General features: G+C 37.1%; 1 protein-coding gene across 1 annotated transcript in view; it reads left to right on the top strand.

Annotated features, from left to right (window-relative positions):
• The window catches only part of LOC120636579 (protein AF-10), a 93,086-nt gene that overhangs the window by 47,174 nt on the left and 21,161 nt on the right, over positions 1-24,751 (top strand). The window contains exons 17-19 of the mRNA XM_039908118.1: positions 16,307-16,407; positions 23,140-23,276; positions 24,014-24,118. Of these exons, the coding sequence (XP_039764052.1) occupies positions 16,307-16,407; positions 23,140-23,276; positions 24,014-24,118 (343 nt within the window). The remainder of the gene's footprint in view (positions 1-16,306; positions 16,408-23,139; positions 23,277-24,013; positions 24,119-24,751) is intronic.

The raw sequence follows: 24,751 nt of genomic DNA, 5'->3' as shown, positions 1-24,751 counted from the left end.
AACGAAAAGAATGGTTAAAACGCGCCTGGTTAGTATGACTTAAATAACTTTTTCAGAGAAACAATTGAAGTGATGTTACACGTCTTTATTATTTTAGGCAAACAGCGCATATAATCTTCTTTATCCTACCATTTACCAATCGAAACTTCCAATCATAAAACGCATGTTGACGTTTATCGTAGTGCTTTTCAAGGATAAGTTGATATTGTTTGTCATTTGGCATAACATGAACGGGTAACTTTTAGGGATAATGACGAGTCAAATTAGTTCTGTAGGTAACTGGGCTTGCTCATGTTCAAGACCCTAGGAAAGCCAATGTTCTCTAGTAGGTACGCTTTGAGTCGTTAACATATGGGATTTGATTCAGCCAGCTATTCATTTGCCCGAGCTATATTAAAGTTTACACATACGAAGTGACCTGTAAATACTTTTGTACTCATAATTACGATTAATTTCAAATGAAAAACCTTCATGTTTTCAAGTATTTCCAAATAATTTAGCAATTAATTAATAATTAAAACTTTCCATTGTTAAAACTTTTTCGTTTAAATATCACCTTTTCGTTAAAGGGTTTCATATCCGGCGTTATTGTGACATTCTTTTAAAGTTCGAATGTTTGAAATTTTCTTTCTCTTAGAAGGTTTCCCGGCCCCCAGTTAAGAACTTATGCGAAATTTGCAAAACTCCCTACAAAAACATGATTGCAAAGAGGTTTTTGTACAATGTAGGTACACGCGTCGGAAATTTAGAGAAATCTTTTGTTCACTTTTGTTTGTTTTCAAGGTGTTTATACAAAGTTTACCCTTTTGGTGCATAATAAAGGTTACCTTTGATGTCGTCCGCATACTATTTCGTGTACCTACTACAAATCTCTGTAAAATGCTGAGTGAAACACCTCTTTTTACGGACGGAGTAATATGAAATTTCCCACACTTATACCTGTTTTTTTTTTAACTGTGCATAAAAATGCATTAAATCGATAAAAAAAATTACACACACTACCATGTATTTGACAAACACTCATGTAAACTCAAAAAGTAGACAAGACAAATCAACAGTGCCGCCAAGGCCAATTGTAGCTGAATTTCGACCACTAGGCGAACACTAGTCATATTTATTGCATACTAGCTATTAGTATAGATTTTGTTTTTTTGATGTAGCATTCAATTTAGTTGTAGTTCTAAAAAAAATTAAAGTATTCAGTATCGCTAAGCCTTAAATGAGGGGTTTGCTGCTGTCCGCTTAGGAGTTCTGTCCTCTATCTCTAACCACAGTTTGGGCAAAATTAAACACATATTATAACCTCTATAGTACAAAAATAATTATTTAAAGTGGTTATAATTTGTCGGAGTTATGGTGTAAAATCGTCAAACACTCATCCCCAAAAATCCTATATTACTTCTAACACTTCCAAGAATATGTGTACAAAGTTTCATGAGGATCGGTTAAGTAGTTTTTGCGTAAAAGCGTAACAAACAAACTTACATTGACATTTATAATATTAGTAGGGATAAACCTATTATCTACTTTTCTGAAGTTCATTCGTTCATTCATGGGATAGTTCCAAACCCTTGGCAATATTTTGAAATTTGAATTTCGAGACTAGTTTCGACGAGGCCGGTTGGCGCAATGAGTAGTGACCCTGCTATTTGACTCGGAGGCTGTGGGTTCGATTCCCACTGTACTGGTAAATGTTTGTGAGATTAACATGAGTGTTTTTAAGTGTCTCTTTATATATAAATGTATATGGATATATGTATGTTAGTAAATCGATTATATATTAACGTTATCTAATAATAATACATGAAGCAACATCTTTTTACCCCGTTTTACGAAAATTGCGCGGACGGAGGACTATGAAATTTCTCACACACTTTATTTATCTTATTAATAGGAAGGCTAATATATTTTTTTAAATTATGTATTAAACATACCTACTTGCTATCGTAACCATGTATTTGTCACATGCACGCAAATATACTCGTTTTGTCATTTATTGGATTTGATTTTTTTTTTTAACAAAGCAAATGGTCAGTTTAGCCTTAACGAAATCTGTGATTAACGAAGTATAAGGCCTTTGAACGAAGTATAAGAACCTTAATAAAGTTTTTTATCTGGTGGGAGGTTTCGGCCGAGGCTGGTTACCACACTACCAACAATAAATTGCCGTTAAGCCATTAAGCGTTCCGGCACGATATCGCGTATTAACCGATTAAGGGTCTGAGTATATATGGTATGCCATATTCCCTAACAGGTTAGCCCGCTACCATCTTAAACTGCATCAACACATGCCACCAGAAGAGATTGCAGTCAAGGCATAATTTGTAAATAATAAAATAAAAAAATTATAATTTAAATTAATTATGGTCAAATTTCGACCGGTGGGCGACCACTATTATTAACAAAAGCTTGGGTATGAATTGCTCTAACTAGAATATATAATAGCGAAATATTAGTTGATTGTGAGATGGTGATAACAAAAAAATAAACCGTTTTTGTGGGCTTTTCTTAGACCTTCTAGCTTTAGGTTTTAAATAAACGAACGTATTACTATCATCGCTTCAGAATTCCGTATGAACGCTTCATAAGCACTTGCGATAGGTCTCCATAAATAATATATATTTTTTTTAATTTAGCCACAAGACAAACGTTCGAGTTATCATAAATATAAACACCTAAACCAAATTGATTTCTACCCGGAAACTGGGTACCGGTGCCGAGCGCATCCGACTAGCGCGCGAAGTTCTACGGACGTCCGTCGCCCGCGTCTGGCGCTGTAGTTCATTTCTATCGCACGGTGCGACCTCAAGTTATCGCTCAACAGTTTTGCTATAGGCGATGTGCCTTTAGTTTCGATGATCCTGTTTTCGACGACCTCCCAAATCTCAAAACATAACTAAACCAATAAATATATGATTATATTTTTATTGCGCAACACATATAGTTAGTAGTAGTATGAACGCTCCATAAGTGACTGGGATAACGTCTACATAAATAAAACAATAAAACATAGTTGAACTTGAATTTAAATTTGGTCTGAATTTTTTTTTGGGTGTGAACTCAGGGATAAATAGGTTAAAATAACTAAAACCCTAAAATGGAAATGCATTGTAAACTATGTTTCAAGTCCAACTCTCGTCTACCCGACTAACATATTATGCTAGTTAGTTTTTGATATATTAATAATAATAATAATATAATAAATGTGTGAGCCGTCACGGGACGCCTGGCAGATGTGAAACATCGATTTCTATAAGTTATATGAACAGATTACGAAGGAATCAGACATTGCATAATGAAAACCACCCGAATTAATAGATTCTTTTTTTGTAAGTCGGTTAATAATGACTATTGTTGGGATTACTGTGTAAGCAACTTTTGTGTCATACATAAGTCTTTGTACAGTCGGTGTTAACGGATCGCGCGCTTAATAAATATGTATCGTATATACGTCGCAATTAGTACCTATTTAATTTGATTCCAACTGGTCACCCTCTCCAAACTCTAGTTCAGTTTACATAAGTACTGACGTGATTTGAACACGCAACCTTTTGATGACGCCTCTACAACTTTTTATTACAAAATTAATGTTTAAGTAGAAACACAAAAATTCAATCATACAGCGTGGCGAAGCGTCGCTACGGCCTGTAGATGTTTCACGTCAATAATAACTGATTTACACTGCAGAGTAGTAAAGAAGAAAAAGATGTTAAATGAAGAAACGAGCAATAATAGTTCGGTTTCTCTCTGGTGACTAAATGAGGTTTTTTTTTTACATAAAGGCACCGGTAGTTATCCACCAGTATTATGTAGCCGCGCGCGACGCTAATAATACGATAAAAAGCTAATAATATTCCATAAAATAATATTATGAGCACATGTTGAGCTACAAATGGTGCGAAACTCCTAAAATAACACTTGACGGAGTTGTTTTACTTATGCTTGTAAAGGTGTTCTTGCACGAGTCACCGCACGGCAGCATAAAATGTGGGGACGTCTCCGGACGCGATATCTAAATTAATGTCCAATATCTCCCATACAGCCCAATTCCTTAAATTCCGGCAAAGATAAACCAATTTATTTATTTTTATATTTCCTCTAGTGCTGCAGATGTTTATGGGCGGCGATGATCACTTAATATCAGGTGACCCACTTGCTCGTTTGCCCGCTATTAATATAAAAAGCCCAATGCTGCTAGATACCATGTGCATGGGGCACCCCCGCCCTTTAGAGGCCCCTATATATATACGGATCGTTTCTCATGTTTCGAAAACGCACAGCACGACGCTCGTTTTGCAAGCGCTTTCTCTATGTCTTCGGTGCCATTTTGTTGTCACGACATCCGAGCACCATATATTTCTATGGACCGCCCCTCATGCCACGACACCGCGTAGTAAAACGCTTGTTTTGCAGACGTCGTTTATGCCATGTCGTCAGTGTAACTTTTTGTACGAATCTTAGCGTTGACGATACAGTGGTAGTATGCGACAGTTGTTAAAGACGCACCGACAACCGTACCGTCTTATAGGTATGGTAAACAATCGTCACTTTTGGAATCGTACGAACGTGTGTGGTAACAGAAAATCTTGCTTTGCGGTGGCTCGTGCAAATACGCTCTTACGAATGATTTGTGAAACAACGAATTTCGAATAGTACTTTGGATTAATAGATGCTTTGTCATTTGGGCGATCTGTAACTTTAAATACGAGGCAGTGAGTGGAGAGTAAGATAGTTTACTTCAATCAAATCGATAGTCTTATTTCAGTCTACTGCTGCACTAAAGACATAATAAATAATAATCCCTACTTCCCTACTAATATTATAAATGTCAATGTAAGTTTGTTTGTTACGGTTTCACGCAAAAACGACCTAACTGATCCTCATGAAACTTTGTACACATATTCTTTTTATCCCGACATTAAGCTCGGTTCCTTTGGGAGAGAGAATTAAAGGGTTTGGCGATTTTACACCACAACTCCGACAAATTATACCGATTTAAATAATTATTTTTGTACTATAGAGGTTATAATATGTGTTTAATTTTGCCCAGATAGAGGACAGAACAGATCTTGACCAAATTTGGCACTTACCTAGCTAGGATTAGAATATTTATCTCGGTAAAGCTTCAGGGATAACGTTTCCGTTTAGTTTAGGAAGTTAAGGATACATCTGTTTTGCCATACAGTGAATAAAATATAATTAAAAATACCAACGACCAACAACAGATTTTGAACATCTGAGCACTTTATTCAATGTACAATTGAAAACAATGTAATTCGCCTGTAATGATCCACGACAATAATGACTCTAACATATAACAATGACAACAATGAATGATGGTATTGCTAATAACGACTCAAAAGTGGTCTGTATTAAGTAATTGTTTTAAATAAAGTTAAATAATCATCCTGTTTTATATAGAATACAAAAAGACGCTCCCTCTTTTTGTATTCTATAATCGATGCGGTTAGATGTATTAAAGGCATTGTCAGTTTGTCAATGCTAACACACAACTTTCTGAATATTAAACGTGAATTAAAAAAAAACAACTCGTCTTCCATTATTGTACATTATTCTATCAGTGACGCCCTTTTTGATACCCATATTAAGGGGGTTTGAAAAAACAAATGTAATTCGCCATGTTGTGGTGGCGGCCATCTTGGATTTGGAATTTCGCATAGTTTATAGTGTTTCCCTTTCGTTTGATGCCCATATTGAGGGAGTTCTGAAAAAAAACGTATTCGCCTTTTTTGGCGGCGGCCATCTTGGACCGATTTATCGCATCGAACATAGCTAAGAACACTCCCGACTAATTCACCTTTCGAACAAAATCATATCGGTCCTTCGCTCGGGAAATACGATGCCACCGTCAGACACTCCGTAGTTATTGCGTCAGGGTTTAAAAATTATTATTTAATTAATTGCTAGGTTATAATTTCAGATTAGATAGCTTAAGGATATTTCAGTACAGAACTTCAGATTTTACAAATCGCGCGGGAACCGTTCGCTTTCCTAGGATGAAAAGTAGACTTATGTTACTCTCCGTCCTTTCAGGTGAGATTGCAATCATGGGTTAACTATTTTCTATTAAAAAAAGAAAAATAGTGAATAGTGTGAAAAGAGCAGCACCTCTTTAGACCTGTCAATTTAGTTAAGTTAAGATATTTGCGCACAACAGAATCTACAGTTCCAAAAATTGTGTCTAGAGATTCTGCACCGAAAAAAAAAATTGGTCGTCTGTACCGAACCGACCGGAAAAAAAAAGTCGGCTTACTGACGATAGTTGAACGTGACAACGTCGTAAGAAAATACTGATGGAATGGTTGCATTTTTCAAAAGAAAATTTTAATTTTATTTGTTTGACAGATATTATCGTTACTATAAACAATTGACACCACATTCACTTTTCACTGCACTTCATCCTTGCCGAAAACATGTAAATGTATTATTGTATAGAAGCTGTCCACGCGGACGCATCGCTCACTCAAGTAGGAGAGAGACAGATGTCGAACGCGGAGGCCGACTCTGCCTCTTTGTCGCTCGTTCCGCGCTCTCGCTTGCACTTCAAGCCTTGAATGGAACGCCTCAGAGCGAGGTAACGCCGCATACGTCATGTTTTTTCGTGCGTGCAGCCGGCTCCATCGAATTACGTTGTCACGTAAAAAAATACAGTTTCAACTTCTAATGTCATAAATACTCTTATCTTTGATAGCAATTATTTATGACGGCAACGGTGAACGCTGTGAATTTAAGCAGGAGGTCCCATGTACGATTCCCGGGAGGGACTTTTTTTCGGGAATTTATAATTTCTGAATTTCTCTTTCTGTCAGGTCTGGTGGGGGCTTTGGCCGTGGCTAGTTACCACCCTTACGTAAAAGACATTCCGGTGCGATGTCGCGAAGAAACCGATTAGGGTTATGCCTACCATACTCCCTATCAGGTTAGCCCGCTACCACCTTAGACAATATTTATATATATATATAGATTGCAGTCAAGGACTAACTTGTAGTGAATTAAAAAAAAAAAACTTTTGTTGAACCCCAACATTGAGAGTCGTAATTGATTTCAAAGGACACCCATTTAAACTCAAAACTATCTATACTATTCATCGAACCCCAAAGTTCGAGAAAAAAGAAATACTTATCAATAGTTTTGTAAAGGCTTCCATAATGCTCTTCATATTTTTTTGAGTGTCTTTTCTACATACATGACTACTTATCACTTATAAGATATTTAAGTAACGATCTTTGAAATGTTCTCCGTTATCTTATAATGAAAATATATCGAAGTGGCACATTACGTTACTATTCTTTCTATTCGTTGCTTTTTTCTTTGTTGGTGACATAAAGCATTAAAATTTTCAGAGCCGTTTTAAAATATGCGCGTTATTATGTAAGGTATATTTACAACCCATTGACATCTTGAAGATGTCTCTTAAAAAGTTCAAGTTTATTAAACGTAACCTGATAGAAAAGTCCTTTTATAGTAAAAGGACTACGTAATCGATAATAAAGCTTGGGTGTGAATGATTGCTCTAACCAGGTTGCTCTCCTAATAATTTTAAATGACAATGGGAGCTGGAGATAACAAAAAAAAAGCACCCGGCTAAGTTTGTTGTGGGCTTCTTCTTAGACCAGGACGCGTTTGGAACCCTCGTAGCTTAAGATTCAAGTTTACGAAAATGGTTATCGCCATCATGTCATGTCACTACCGTGTAATTCTCATGTAATGTACGCATTAAAAGTGTCACCTACTTGACTTTAACTTTGACAACTAGGTATATTAAAAAAATTAAATATGACGCCAAATAAACATTTACTTGTTCTTATTCAACGTTGTTTAGATTTTGACTTTTTTGTTATTAACTTTTCGTAAATCACATAAGCTAAGTAGTTTTTCACGTAAATTGCAAAAATAAGAAACAGGACTGCAGGTATATTTCAGATATATTTAATGAATGGTCCAGATGACGCAGGTGCCTACATAGAGCAAAAACTCGTATGACAATCGACCCAATAGTTTTTCAGAAAAATCACAGTCTTTTGTTTAATGTCTTTGATAGTTTTCAAAGCATCTATATACCCCACCCATTTTAACTGTCAAATGTATACAACTTTCTTTCTGAATCGCATCTCTGATTATGATCACCAGGGAATCATCAACGGTCAACAAAGTCTCGGGCCAATCACAGACAGTATAAGAACATGACAAGCGAGCTATTTTGCTATCACATTTATCTCAAAATCCTTAACATTTCGATAACTTCGTAATATAATGAACTAAGAAAAACTATATCGGTAAAGGGTCAAAGTGACATGAAAGTTAAAAACTTACGATGCCTAAAATCTGAAGGAAACACGAAAACGTATGTTTCAAACGTAGTTCTATCTAAAAAAAGTTAGGTAAGTAGGTATGTACTTTGTAGAATTCTAACAAAAAACAATGAGCACTGAAACAATAGGCAAACTTAAACGTCTCATTTATCTTTCCGAGAAGCGTTATCTACACAAGCGACGGGTGGAGTCAAACATTGCGATTTACCTGCACCCCATGACTCGCCCCATCCCCTTGCTACCTGATGCGCTAGCGCCATTTATAATCTGCCATTCATGTCTGTTACGGACTAAGTTCGAAGCGTGCAATGTCGACATTGTCCGCTTAAAATAGGTAAAATTCGGAACCTTATTTATTTACAATACATACAGGACATAAGTAAAAGACAGCGCCTGCTTATGAAAATAGAATCACTATTAGCTGTTGCCCGTGTTCTTTGTACGCGTTTAGAGTGTGAAGGACTAAAACACAAACAAACAAACACAATTTCTCATTTATAAAATTAGCGCAAGTATATTTAGAAGAACTATGAATAACATTAATAACGAATGCATTAATCGGGTTTACCCAACATACAAGATGATTATAAACTAAACGAAAACTAGACTAGCGTGTAGATACTGTAGCAGATGCTTGGCACTTTAAAACACAAAATGAAGATTAACGCGCATAAACAAGGCTATATAAACACTGTTCAACACTGGTCATTTCTTTTATATCAAAAATATATACTTACAATAAGAATCCTTATTGACTAGACACAGTGATGACACTTCGACTAATATAGGTTGAGTTACGAGTGTTTAAAATGTATGTTTATTAATATGTATTAGGAAAATAAATTAAGGATTACCCTTTAGGAAAATTACAGTAACGATCGGTGCAGTGAATAAAACAAGTGTTCACACCATTAAAAGTAAAATTCAACATCGTAAAACTAGTCATAGATTAGTTTTAAGGCAAAGTGAAGCTACTTATAAGTAATCTAAAGCTAAATGGTGATATGTCATGGCGTGTTAGTTAATTAGATAAATAGCGTGATAGATGTTTTATGGTAATAAAATATAAACTAAAGTTTAAGATTAAAAACCTTTTAGCTTGACAGCATACTAAAAATAAGTTGCTAGATATTTAAACAAAGGTGCCAGACCCATTTGTGCAAAGCCAACTTTGCCCGGGCAAAGTCGAGCTTACACACCCTGAAGACTTCGCGCGTAACAAACACATCCTAACGCTAACTAACTTGAAAGCTATTCAGTCGGCCCACTGCGCCGGTTTCAACAACATCTGCCGTCAGGGGGCTAGTCTTTTTAACATATTGACAACAGAATCATGTATTACATTATGCTCTAGTGCACGCAAAACTCACCCCTGTTCTTATACACCCTAGTGAGCATATCCCTTGGATTTACAATAATATGGTGAGTCGCAATTACAATTATTATCAACCACGTACTAAAGATAGACGAAATGTGAACGGGACGTGTTCTCAAAAGTGAAGCCATTTGCGTACGTTTTTTATTCTAGAAGTCCGTGATTTTGTCCATGTGGTTTCCCAGTGACTAAGATCTTTCCCCCGGAAAAGTACAGCCACAGCCACAGCCTTTCCCAACCACAGTAAAAAATAAGCATTCCAAAAAAAACCTTTTGTGTAACAGTTTTGAAACAATAAAAAGTGTGGTGCGTTTCGTTAAGGGTCCTTCATCATTTAAGATGAATATTAGAACCCAGAGCCGGTCCTCCGTGAAGCTTAGTTCTGAAAGGTAAAAACAGACAGACAATTTTTCTATATGTTTAACTAGAGTTTTGTAGTCTTGGTCACTTAAGATGCGATTAAATTAAGGTGTGTACACACTGGCGAGTATGTTCTAATGCTGCGGAGGCACTGCATGTAATTTTGTAAAATTATAAGCGTAGAGCGGTTAAGTTCTTCGTTAGCGAAACACGTTGTTTAGCTACACCGTTGACACTACGCTCTAAACAGCGGGCGCGAGTTTGCACTAGGATTGATACTGTTAACTCGTGCTTAGTTTGCTAGTTTCCGATTTCGGTTTCTCGACCTTTAATGTGGTTACAGCAAATCTAAACATTTAAACAAAGGTGCAAAAGAGCTCCAAATGATTTATGAGTACTTACTTTACGTAAGATGAAAATACAACGTTGAAAACAATTTATACTTAATATATGGCAGCCCTAGACTGGGACAGTCTAGTAACTACCCACCCCACACACCGCGCGTCCCATTTTGCGCGCGCTCACAGTCGCAATTTCCCGAACACGTGTGTGTCTTTCCCATTCGCGTTATGGCGCTACTACATTGTCAGGCATATATTCGTATCGCACTATCGTATGAAAGTTTTGTGTAGAGTCAAGGGTAAAGTAACACACTAGTGTAACTAAATACCACGTAGATATTTCCGTAAAATTAATTATGTAATAACATTTAAGTGTGGTAGACTAAAGTGGCGTGCTTTGGCCAAGCGAGCGAAACTGAAGTGACGGAATGAGGCCAAGCGAACGAATTTCATCCGAAAACTTCATCCGCGCCAATAATTAATTTAGCAACAAAGCGGTGCTGTGATGGATACGAGTCTCTAGATACGAGTATGTCACTAATCTCTGTTACTCTATTCTTATTTAACCTGTAATGATAGATAGCACTTCGCAACTTTGCAAAGAAACAATACAATGAGACATAGATAGTATTAATGTGCAAGTAAAGAGTATACAAAAAAATGTCACGTCAATGCGAACATTCGCTAAAGCCCGCTAATTTAATCGCGTCATTAGGGTACATAATAATTATCTAAGCGCAAGCCCACACGTGCAGTTTGGTAGCCTTTTGCAAAAGGTCTCTACAAGCAAGGGCAATCCTTCGCTGACGGATTATCTCCATATATCTCAGTCAGAGGAGATTTCGCAGCACGTTTTCAATTGCAAGTTTGAAGTCACATTCGCATTTTTTTTGTTACACTATCAAGCTACCGTCGCCAAGCTCGCACGAGCTACTGGTGCGAGTTACACACACATGCTACTTCAACAAGCTACAAACAATATTATATTAATTTTAGTTTGTAGTTATTATTGCATGTTTCCCCGTTTCTTTGCAAACGAGCCGAAGCGACCAACTGGACGTACTTTGGTGATGGAAATTTCATCATTTATTTCAAGTAAGCCTACTTTATAAGCACGCTGGAAACGTCTAGTCTGTCTTTTTGTAGTGACTACCACCGGTACCACCGTCATGAAACTCTGCAGTTGTTCTTTCCCAATATTAATACTTTACCTTTTGCTATGTTGCCAAGGTTGCTGCTTCCAAGCAACCCTGTCATTAAGAAATTCATCAACTGTATAGGAACTCCGCTGATTGTTGCTGCCGCGATTAGTTTGCAATCGCTTGTGATTAGGTGACTTTACTGGCAAATTTGCTGCTCATTCCAGTGAGCTAGTGTGAGCGAACGCTTAGGTTCTTGTTCGTGTATTTTTGGTCAGCATGTGTTGATGTGCTAAATTTGCACGTGTTATTTTCTGTTATATAAACAACGTTAACCGAACTATTACCGCTAATAATTTTAAGTTCTTTTCGTCATGCCTACGAGTAAGTGTATGCAGTTATAATATTGTTGTTATATTGAAGTGAGGATAATAAAAACAATAATTAATTTTCCTTGTCCGATTTGATAAATTTACATTTAGTACGGTTGGAAGTTCGCGCGGCTAGCATCCAAATATTTTATAAGTGTTCAGTTAATGTCTGTAACTCGTTTATCAACTTGGGCGTATGTTCTAGACTGTGTTTTACTGTACGGAGACGTTCATACTAACGTGTTTTCGGATTTTTTAGTAGATATGACAATACGTAGTTCGAACTTGCTGTCCTGATAATAATTGCAGTGTACACAATGATATACTTTTAAGCTATATTTGGCGGGTTCCTTAACGCGTCCTGGAGGTAAGTCTTATGATCTACTAAACAGCTATATCTATATCTATCTATATAAATCTGGATAAACGATCGTGCATTCTTGGGTTTTACTTATGTTCCGTGGCTCGGAGAACATGTAGGACAATGAAAGATTTCTTCATAAACTAAATTTTGATAAAGTTTATAAGCTATTTGACATCACGCACGCGTCCCTCTGGAGCCGAGTCACCGAAGTATTACTCCACCACAGGCGGCCGTTGCGACGCAGTATATTTTAGAGTATATTCAGTAGAAGCATTGTTAAAAATTGGCATAAGAAAAATTTACTTATCAGAAATGGTCGACAAGAAACGCTAGTATGTTACAGGACGTGTTTCTTTGTATTTCTATTAGAAGGTGAAAATTGCGATTTCCTTAGGTCATTAAGAGGATTATTTACGAAATGTTTTGAAATCGTATTATTTTGTTTTTTTCTCGCAAATTAACAAGCCGAGGGATTTTTATACCTCCTCTCTTCTAAGAAAGGGGATCATATTTAATCCTCCTTAGATACAGGATTTATCTTTTGCTGTGTATTTTTATTGTAAGATTTTAATTTCCAATATTGTTAATTTAAAGCCATTCAAGTACTATTTACTTACGAAGTTATAAAACATAAAAGTTGTGTCAAGTGCATGTCAGGCACTTAAAGCTAAAGGGTTCGTTGGTACCAAAAAACAAAAAAAAATCTTGTAAGTAATGAAACATATACTATACTGACCCACAAACATATACTATATAATTTTACTATTATTTTAAATTTTTGTATTATTTTCACAGTATTTTTTGTATTTTAGTTTTAAATTTTGTCACTTTTGTCATATGGGTATTTAGCCTGAATTAAAAGCATTTATTATTATTTATTATATGCTGAGTATCTTCTGAAGCTACTAATTTTAATTTTTTCTTGTACTATGGAGAATGTGGTTTATTTATCTTGATGGGCATGTTTATTTATGCCCGATAATAACCACGCCGCTGCCCCACTCAGGTCTGTGCCATTTGTTCAGTCTAGCCAATTTGAAGTGGTAAGAGCAGCGTAGGTAGACCCCCAACAGTTAGCGTCGCAATTTCGAACTCCCTACAAAAGACTTATGACCAGCAGTGGACGTCTATCGGTTGATATTTGCCATTTTGCTTTGTCTCAACGTGTTTGGTCTAAGCTCTAAATCAGTCGGTCCCAGTTGTTTTTGTCAACATGTGATTTTTTTTTAATCGACGGACGTAACACACAACACTCTACATGGTAGATGGAACACCATCGTTTTTAACAAGTGCACTATGTCGCAATGCGTGTGTTAGGAAATAGGGAATAGACCCGATGATTATATTAAATATATCAACAAATCATAGTTCGTATAACTCATTGATAGTGTATCAATGAGTATACGAACTATGATTTGTCGATATATTTAATATAATCATCGGGTTCATCATAGATAAAGTGCTGTAATTCCCTATTTCCTAACACGTGCATAGAACGAGTCCTACAAAGTTCCAAATGTGTCCATCAACCGAAGGCTTTTAGGTGTAAAACCTGTTATTATTCACCTGTTATTATTAGAGGTTTTTGTGACAGAGCTCGTACGTGCGAGCTTATTTCTGCCACCAAGTAGCATTTTGCAGAATAAACGTTTAAAGTTATTGCCATTACCGATAATTATAAGTCCTCCACAAATTGCCGTTTTATCATGTCCGAAAACTCTATATTTAACTCATTCCGTATGTAGTACCGCATTAACTAAACATTGTGCAGTCCTACGTATCCTTGCATATTATTTATTCATTAGGAAAGTAGGGCCAATTCGATAGTTGCTTTTGACATTTGCCAGTCTTAGTCTTATAGCGACCTATTTGAAAACATCGAGTAAATGGAATTAATCGATATCGGACTTCGAACATCTGCGGATTCAATGCACTTATTGTAGAAGAACTTATAGGCCCTGCACGGCTAGCATGGCCAGGAGACAATTATGTCCCCGGGGAGAGGATAAAAAATTATCTTCTCCCACAACTTTTATCAACTAGCGGAGCACTTACGCACAACTGCAAATGATATCCAATTAAAATATCTAATAATAAAAAAGGGGTAAACTTCTCCTATCCCGTGTTCCCGTGCTTTAGCAGGTGGACTCGTTAATTATATTCCTTGGCAGGGGATATAATTTTTGTCTACTGTCTTTGCTAGCCCTGATGTAACCATATAACGTGACCTGTTTCCCACTATATTTATTTATTTATTTAAGTAAAAATACATATAGATGGAAATAATAATTACAAACTAAAATTAATATTTATAATAAATATAAGCCGTCTAACTGTTCACTTATGGGCATGGTACCCAAAATGCTGGCGCTATTGCCCCTTTGTATAGTTTCCCACTTATATTTCCCACACGATTTTTATAGCATTAGTCGATATACCACGATCAACCGTGTGGATTCGCCCGCTATAATCGCTGCGCTATAATTTCCTCAAGAGTCAAGTTAATAAATGCAAAGTCAGTTTATCATTTATTTAACTAACCATTCCTATTTTGAATTTGAAAATACTAAGCTGATTCTGGTACAGTACTTTGCCTTACACAGTTTTCACCTTAGATCTGGTTATTAGAACTTTCTTTCAGACCAAAAAAAAAAAATAATAAATGCCTCAATTGAAATAATAAAGAAATAATAAATTCCCTGCCGGAGGTCGATCCCGGGACCTGCCACTATACACACAAACGAGCATAATTACTATTGCTTCCTAGTAGCATAACTCTGAGGCGATACTCTGTTTGGGAGAAACAACGCCAAAGATATGTTAACGTTTCCTAGTTTTATGTCACTGCCAACAAAGAATTACGTTTGTTTGTTTTCAGTTTATTCAATTTTATTTAGTCACCAAATTTTTAGATCTTCATTTTTTTTTGTATATATCTTCTCATTTATATGTTTTTTTGTAGCGTGCACTTCATATGTGTTAGATTTATTATTATTATTACTACGAGTGTAAAGCCTTGTTGATCGTCATCGTAGAGGTAGCATATTCGACTTCGGTTTACGAAGTTCTGGGTGCGATTTCCAAATCGGCTCACTAGGTATTAAGTTTTCCTATAATGACATTTTCAGTGCCGACCCGGGGTTTGGATTGGCGTTATCCACTCAAGTGCCTCGAATAGCCCTTGAGGTTCAAATGAACACTATTTTTTTTTTTTTTTTTAATTGACGGACGAAACGCTCAACGCCACCTGATGGTAGATGAAACAGAGCGACGCTTCGCAAGGCATGCAAAGAACACTCCAAAAAAAGTGCCGAATGTGTCCAACAACCCAAAGCTTGGGTGTGTTATTTATTATCTACACAATCAATAAAGGAAAACAGCAAGAGCTTTTTGTGACGCTGCCCGTCCGGGGAAGTACTATCGCCATGCTTCATGCTTTCTGCAGCTAAGCAGCATCGTTGCAATGCTGTGTGTTGCAAGAGCATGTTTGCCGGTGTTATTACAGGCACAATGAGGCTTGCACGAGATAGAACGAAGATTGTTAAATTCTAAAACGATGTCGGGAAAGAGCGACTGCTTGGTTTCTTGCCGGCTACTTCTCGGTAGAATCTGCTTTCCGAACCGGTGGTAGATTCACTACAAACAGACATACTTCACGTTTCAAAAGTGCTTATATTAGGCCTACTTGAAATAAATGAATTTAGTTTTTTTTTTTAATACCTACGCCTCAAATTGAAGCCCCCTTGCATGCCCTGTGAAGTGTTGCTCTGTTTATAGGTGATGGTTTTCCACTTACCACGAGGAGGGCCATCCTATTGGTCCGACAGTTATTATTAAAAAAAAATGCCGGCCGAGCTCCTCCACACAGCTCTACTCCAACTAAAACCAACAACGTTAAAGCCCACCATCCCGCATTAGAGCAGTGTGGTTATTTTATGCCCTAATTTTGATAGGCATAAATAAATCAGCCTCGTGGCGCATGCGCGCTTGGGCAATTGTGTAAAGTGCGAGTTGGTGTTCCAGGCTGCGGTGGACCCGAGTCACTCACCGCACAGTGTTGGATCGCGTGGCGTCTGGGGTGGACTCAACGTGGCCTACGAGTTTCAAGACGCTAACAAACCAGGGTGAGTTTAACATACACTGGGTGAGTTTAATATACATACACATACACTTGCTACACAACGACATTGGTCTGATTGATATGTATTACAACGTTAAGTTTACTTTAATTTTTATCCGCGAATTGTTTCTAACGCAGCGCTCGTTAACAATTTTGAATCTTACCACGGGAACTATTCGAGAGATCGGTATGGAAAGTACACGTCCTCTTCCATAGCATAGGTGACATGCATACCAAATTTCAACGCTGCCCGCGTTTTAGCTCGTAGACAATTTTCTATTTTCCCTCGGGAACTACTTAAGGAATCGGGATAAAAGGTAGCCCATGTTCTTGTCCATGTCAAAGGTTGCATGCATCCCGAATTTCATCCAAATCCGTTCAGCCGTTTTTACGTGATTGAGTAACAAACGTCCACTTTCACATTTATAATATTAAGTAGGATTATTTTATTTGCCGTTGAAGCTCGGAGTGACCGAGTTCAATCCCCGCGTAAACCTCAACCTTTCTGGAGTTGCGTGCGCTTTTAATTTAGGGAATTTAAAATAACACTGGTTTCACTGGTGAAGGATAACGTCGTAAGGAAACCTGCATTTTTGTGAGTTCCCCATAACGTTCTCAATGTGTGTGAAGTGCACCAATCCGCACTTGGGTAGCGTGGTGGAATACGACCTACGCCCTACTCATTCTTAGAGGAGACCCGGTAGTGGACCGGAAATTGGTTGTTAATTATGTTTACCGCGTTTTTCGTCCGCGTTTATTACGGTTCTTTATTCCTTGGGACTCGTTTGTTTTCCTAGGATAAAAGTAGTCTATAGTATACATACAAAAATCAAGTCGATTGGTTGCGTAGTTAGGGCGTAAAGTAAAGACAAACAAACTAACTAACGGGCACACTGTCTGTCGCATTTATATCGCAGAAAGGTCCTACTTATAGGACCTGTTAACAAATAAACCTACCGTCCTCTATTTCACCCCTTTGGGCGAATTATATTTATAACCCCTGGTACACATATTTCATCAATTGAATTGTTATCCTAAATACCAATTTTATCAATATCACTTTCAAGATTGACGTACTTTCATACAAACTTTGATACCCTATTTGACCCGGCGTGAAATTTTAAAATATAAAACCCCTTTTCAAGAATTATGAATAGTAATAATCATGGTATTTTCCTAGCGGAGGTTATAATTTTTTTATTCCACTACAAGTTAGCCCTTGTCTGCAATCAAAGACGATAGCGGGCTTACTGAAAAGCGCGACATAATTTAATCTTTTTTGATATAATAATATAATATAATATAATAATAATTTTATTTAATCGATAATAGTGGAAGCATGGCAAATACCAATTTTATATAATTTATCTAAAAGACGGTTTTCTTTATCAATTTAATTGATGCAAAATATAATAAATTCATTTAAAATGGTTGAACCGAAACAAGGCTAAAATCTCGCGATTTTGTGTTATAGCTTTTGCAACTCTTCCTCATAGAAGGTACTGCTACAATTACGCGTACTGTTTCTTGAACTCTAAACCGTTTGGCGTTTTTGAAGATAGGGTCCAGCCAAGCCACGAAAATATCTTTGACGGGGATCGAATGCGGGACTCCCACGTGTAATAAATCACTCACTCTACGACAGGGGTCGACAAAAGTCATGCCACTGAAGCACTGGAAATATAAAGAAGTGTCAGCTTTGCCAAGTATTTAGAACAGGACAAATGATCGAATTTATAGAAAACATTTCCATTCTGACAACATATTCTTTTGTTGTACGCTTCTAAAGGTGCCAATTAACGACGCGTGCTCAAAACGGCGACGCGCCATTTTATTCTCACAACTGATATAAAATTCTGATGTAAAAATAAAATTAATTCCATCTTAGAAAAAAAAAAAATACTTAGTATTTCAAAAGCACACAAAAATAACAATGTTGCCATCATTATTTTTTTGTAGCTAACACAACCTATTTTCAAACCATCAAAGCTCAACGCGGTAGGTAGAGATTACAATACTAAAGGGCGTAGGTCCAAATATCAACTGGTTGACTATTGTCGTAACCACGCCTGAATTTACGATTCGCTGCTGGAGCGAAAATTGAAATTTTATTTCATTTCATTTCTTACAATATTTATGCTGTTACATTTAAAATATCAGTTGTTATGCCATATAAGAAGTTAGGAACAAGTAAACGATAATAGTAAAAATGTATGTATTTTGAAATAAGCGAGGGTTTTCATTACTAAAAGTAATTTATGCTAAAAAATGACATGAGTTGTCATGACTTCTCTAACCACGCCGTTTCCCCCGTTATGCTTCAGGCATTTCATCTCAATAAAAAAGGTACAATATATTAGTAGAGAAGGTTAAAATAGCTTCTCTAATATAGGTCATTCTATGCACAGACAGAACTTGAGAACCTGTCCATGGCTCGACGCTGGTACGATTAATACAGGCATGAGATCTACGCGCTAATAAAAAGGAATATGGCAGTTTATCGATGGCTAATTATTGGACGGTAATGTGATGACTGACGTACAGATTAAAATCCATTAATTACGTTAATCCAATTTTTTTATTTTGATGGTTGTTAGTGCCCAGTTGGACCTATTAAAATAATAGTGGTTTCTGGGATCACCTGAAGAAACCACTAAAGCACCACTGAGAACCTGATGTCCGATCTGGTGTTTCTCATTTGGTAAATTAGGACACATGGTGTCTTTGTCAGATATAGGCCTAAAGCTGAAAGAACTTGTTGATCGATTTAAGTTGGCGAATTCAAATCATCAAAATCTGCCCATGCGAGCTATATATTTCTCATCTATATATTTTCGCCATGCTGAATTTATTTATTTTTATTTATTTATTTTGCTTTCTGTTTTATTTTTTGCAACGCTTTTGGCAATTCATGACATTGAAACTGGCGATATATATATATTATTTTTTGTATTCATGCATTTGCAGTACCTCTTTGCGATTTGGATATGTATTTATTGTTATTTATTTATATATATATTTGTAAGGGGAGAGTGTACAGAAGAATATTTTATCTTATCTTAAAAGGCAAGGCGCATTTGAATGAAATTTTGATATATATATTTTTGACAGCCGACTGGCGCAGTGGGCAGCGAACCTGCTTTCTGAGTCGTGGCCGTGGGTTCGATTCCCGCAACTGGAAAATGTTTGTGTGATGAACATGAATGTTTTTCAGTGTCTGGGTGTTTATCTGTATATTATAAGTAATTATGTCTATTGTATTCATAGAAATATTTATCAGCTATCTTAGTACCCATAACACAAGCTACGCTTACTTTGGGGCTATGAAGTGATGTGTGTAATGTGGTAGTATATTTATATTTATTTATTTTATAAGATGTGCCTTATAGTCGTAAAAATGTAATAGGCCCGTTTTGACATTTGTCATTGCGACGTAACTAGTTATGGAACCATAAGACTCTGTACTCGATACTCACGATAAATCAATTCAAGTTTGTATCAGTACTTGATTGATATTATTATGTATTGTAAAGTGTTCGTTCGTTCAAAGTATTCCTTTAACTTCACAACCAATACGCGTGACTGGCTGTTGATTATACGTCCACTTTTCAACATGTTGAAACAGAGTTAGTACTATATAACAACAAACACAAAAATCTAGTCAAATCACTATGTTTAAATTAATGTCCAAAATAGAAGAGCCATAGTTAACGTAATAGTAAACAATATATATCAAACTTAAACGAGCGCACAGTCAACTTTACAAGATGAGGAACGAAAAACTGCGCAGTGCGCGCGGGGACGCTTCAGTCATGTGCCGCTTGGTCAGATACATTATCTCAGACTCATTATTTAGAACCCATTTTGAGAACCAAGCTCATTCTTTGCAGTAAAGATAACTACACAATATTTAATTTCGATATTCAGTAAAAAAATGGTTACAGCTCTAGTATAAAAAAAAAAAGACTGAGAACGTAACTGTTTTCGGAACGTTTCGCAACAATTATAAATTGCATGCTACTATGAAGTAAGCGCAAAAATAATACTCGCGATATATTCTTTCATATTATTTAACGTCCCAAAAAAATTTACGTATTTTTTAAAACACTGTATCTAATTGATTTTAATTCTTTTGTTTCTTTCAGTTTCGTTCCAAGTTACATTCTATGGTCTTGCACAAATGTCAAAACGGGCCTTTTACATTTTTCCGACTATAGTTATCTTAATATGTTGACCTAATGTACTAACCTACGACAGTCTTCGGACTATTTAACTCCTTGACAACTAACAATAATATAAAAAAAAGTTGTCGTGTTTGCAACCACCAGATGAATATACATCATATGCCGCTGCGAAAGCTAGTGTTTTACTAGTTTTTAGTTGGACGACGACCCTGGCGTAGTGGTGAGCGCTGTGAATTTTATTTGGAGGCCCTGGGTTCGATTCCCGGTAGTAGCAATTTCGGAATTTATAATTTTGGAATTTTCTCTTATCTGGTAGGGTGGGAGGTTTCAGCCTTAGCTAGTTACCACGGGTATGTACATAATTCATCAAAATATTCATCAGTCATCTTAGTAACTATAACACGTTACACATTACCATAAAAAACTTTGGGGCTAGATCTACTTTATGTAAAAACCTCTATAGCCAAAATATGAATGTTCTAATACATTAAAATTGGTTCCTCTACTTAAAGTAAATATTTTATATTATAAACAGTAGTATACTACTGAAATTCATGACATCGAAACTGGCGATTTATATATATTTTTTATTTTTTTTGTATTAATGCTTTTACCGTACCTCTGCGATTAGGATTTATACTTTTTGTTTATAAGTTTTATTTATACATATTTGTAATAATTATTTATATATATTAATTTAGTTAATTAATAAATATATACCAAAATTCCATTCAAATTAATTTTGGTAAATATGTATCTTTATATATATATTTCTTGTGTGCGTGTGTATGTCACTAAACTCCTCCTAAACGGCTGGACCGATTTGAATTAATTTTTCGTTATGCGTTTGGGTGGCACCCTGGATGGTTTCGATTCACAAATCAGCCCGACAGATGGGTCAGCTTGTATTTTTATAAGATGTGTGAAACATTTTAACAATAAACATTTTACAGTATAAAATAATTTTTTGTCAAAGTAAATACCTTTTTCGCTTCTGATATTTACAGTACAAAAAGTTTCTAACGAAAACAACAAATAGTTTAGACCATTAAATACATTTTTATTTAGCTAGAATATGGTCCATGAAACATAGGTGTTTTTTTATTGGCGTGCAATTGTCGTTAATCATTTTAACCATTTTCAACATTACACATTTAACATTATCAGGAGAGTGACATTTAAATTAAGTAGAAAAAAAGTTGTCCGGCAGGGACAATTTGCGAATTTATAATTTCTGAATTTCCTCTGGTCTGGTCTGGTGGGAGGCTTTGGCCGTCGCTAGTTACCACCCTACCGACAAAGACGTGGTGCTAAGCGATTTATTGCGAATGTGTTCCGGTGTTATGTCGCGTAGAAACCGATTAGGTGTATGACAACCATACTCCCTGACAGGTTAGCCCGCTACCATCTTAGACTGTATGATCTCTATATAAAAATAAATACTAAAATAATACAATGTAATAAATAATTACCTCTGTAATTCTGATTTCTTATATTACTCTAGGTTTGAAAGTAATAGACGATGATCTTACACTAAAACGTGCCAGTTAAAATAGACTTATTTAAATCTCATCTTCTCATCATATCCTAAACTATATTCATTCGAATAACAAGCTGTAAAGGGTAAAGTTTATCTCCATAAGATTGTCTTGATAGTAAAATGTGTTTTTTTTTGTAAAGAATAATATTGTATGCCTAATAACCTTTGAAATGCACCTTTTAATATTTAAATTATATTCGACTTGAAAGCCGTGGTTTTATCTGTGATGATAGAAATGAACCAGTGTTTGTGCTCTTTAGTCGTTGAGGTAGTACCTACTTACGTTTTACGAAGCACGAGGTTTTACCATTGTGTCAACGTAAGCGGATGAAGAAGGTCGTTGAAGTTTTTTCTTCGAGCTTACTTATTGAGTATACCTAGGTGTGGTATCAAATGCGACGACCGCTATCGAATTTAATTAAAGTGTAATAATAAAACTAGTTTAGTTAACTAACTAATATTATAAACGTGAAAGTATTTTTGTTTGTTTGTCCTTCGTTAGGGCATTAGGCCCTTACGACGCAACCAATGAACTTGATTTTTGGTATGAAGTTGATAACGCAGGCTTATTTTCATCCAGGGATAACAACCGTAACTGGACTTGTAGATAAACCGATGTAAAAAAAAAGTGAATAGTTAATACAATATGTTTTATATCTGTTAAGTATTAAGCGGTGATAGACCAGTCGGTAGAAGCTCGACTACACTTTCGTGGGGTCGAGTTCGATTCCCAGCACACACCTCTAACTTTTCAAAGTTATGTGTGTTTTAAGTAATTAAATATCACTTGCTTCAACGGTTACGGAAAACATAATGAAGGATACCTACATGCCTGAGAGTTCTCCATAATGTTCATAAAGGGGTGTGGAGTCCACCAATCGACACTGCGATAGCGTGGTGGACTACGGCCTTAACCCCTTCTCATTGTGGGAGGGAGACCCGTGCCCTGTTGTGGGCCTTTAATGGGTTTATATGATGGTGATGATTAAGTGTTTTCTACATTCTTCTACAGTGTAAGCGGAATGGCCGGTACCAGCAAAGACGCCAACGTTGGGACGAGCATTGGATCGATGCCTGCAGCTATGCGCAACAAAAAACGCGCGGCGATGGCCGCTTCAGTGGTATCGATGAACACTCCGCCGCCAATCCGTAAGTGACCAATAGCGAATCAAGTCCACTGATGGATTAAGGCCTCTCCCGACGGGGGGGTTGGTCCATGGCTGGGCAGACAGGTTGGTTATCGCAGTAGATGGTAGTAGTAGCACGTAGCTGCTGACCATTCTACGTTATATTACATTATTTGCATCGTACGACATCCGGTGACCACTGTATTATGACATCCTGTCACCACGCGACACAGTAAGTACAATGTCATCGATTTGCTTCATTACAGAGACTACTTCATAATTGCGGTCTGATTAGTTTACCATAAGGGAAAACATAGTATAAGTGCAGGGAGAAAGACGACGCGTTGGATCGACTGGCAACATATAAAAAAAGGTCTTTTTTGCGCGTTTTTTTGCTTGATCGATAAATGTTGTTTGTGTTTCATATTGCACCTTGGTGTGGATCCATCTTGCACTCTTTAATTTAAGGTATATGTGTTGCAACCTCTCCGGCGCTGTGGTGAGCGCTAGGGTCTTATAAGTGGTCGGCTGCTGGGGGCCAAACTCGGGACTGGTTTGGTCCCCGGCAGCAGCAGTATTTATGATTTATTTGTCTGGCCAGGCCGTGGCTAGGTACCACCCTACCGGCAAAGACGTGCTGCCAATTGATTTAACGTTCAGGTACGATGCCGTGTTGAATCCGAGGTGCGGGATACAACTGTATCCCTAACAGGCTAGCCCACGGGGCTAACTTGTAGTGTAATAAAAAAAATGCTTCAGTATCGACTGCGACGCACTCTCTGGCCAGCGTCCGACGGCAGCCTCAGCCAACGCCGCCTCCGCTCTACTCCGAGGCCATCAAGGAGTCGCCGCCGAGCTCGCCTAGTATGTATTTCATTTACCTACTCGATACTACTTTTTTTTTGCCTAGTTTCTGATGCAAAGATTTCCGCACTGTTAGACAAACGGTGGGTGACATATTCGACCAAGGATCGCATTACAAGTCGGGCCAATCAAGTCAGTAGCCTATAACAGTCCACTGTGGGGCTAAAAGCCTTTTATAAAGGGAGGGTTTGCCCATGCACGGAAGACCGGGTTAGCGCAGCAGATGGTAGTTATAGCACGGAGGAATCTGCTAGCCGATCTCTCTTCCTTAGTCGCCTCCTAAAACAACCGCTGGCTGAGGATGGGTGGCGACAACTGTCATCTGATCATAACGAAGTGGTCGCGGCAATAAGTACTGGAATTTTTCAGTACAATCTACGGTTTGGGAATTTAGTGAAGTACACATCCCTGCCTTGGATAGCACTTTAAGCCTTAACGCGACAGTAATCGTGATCGCCCACCCACTCGCATTGGAGCAAAGTGGTGGGACGGCGTTTTTCTTTTATTTGGAATCCTCTCCTTTGTTGGCACTTGTCGCTGGACAGTGGTTGTGATCTCGTTGGGCAAATGATATACCTATGTAGGAATCCGTCCGTCAGGTGTGATTGCAGCCAAGCACCTGCCCAAGTCTCA

Source organism: Pararge aegeria, chromosome Z, assembly GCF_905163445.1.
Source record: "Pararge aegeria chromosome Z, ilParAegt1.1, whole genome shotgun sequence".
Classification (NCBI taxonomy): domain Eukaryota; kingdom Metazoa; phylum Arthropoda; class Insecta; order Lepidoptera; family Nymphalidae; genus Pararge; species Pararge aegeria.
Note: the sequence above shows the minus strand (reverse complement) of the source record. Positions and strands in the feature narration are given on the sequence as shown.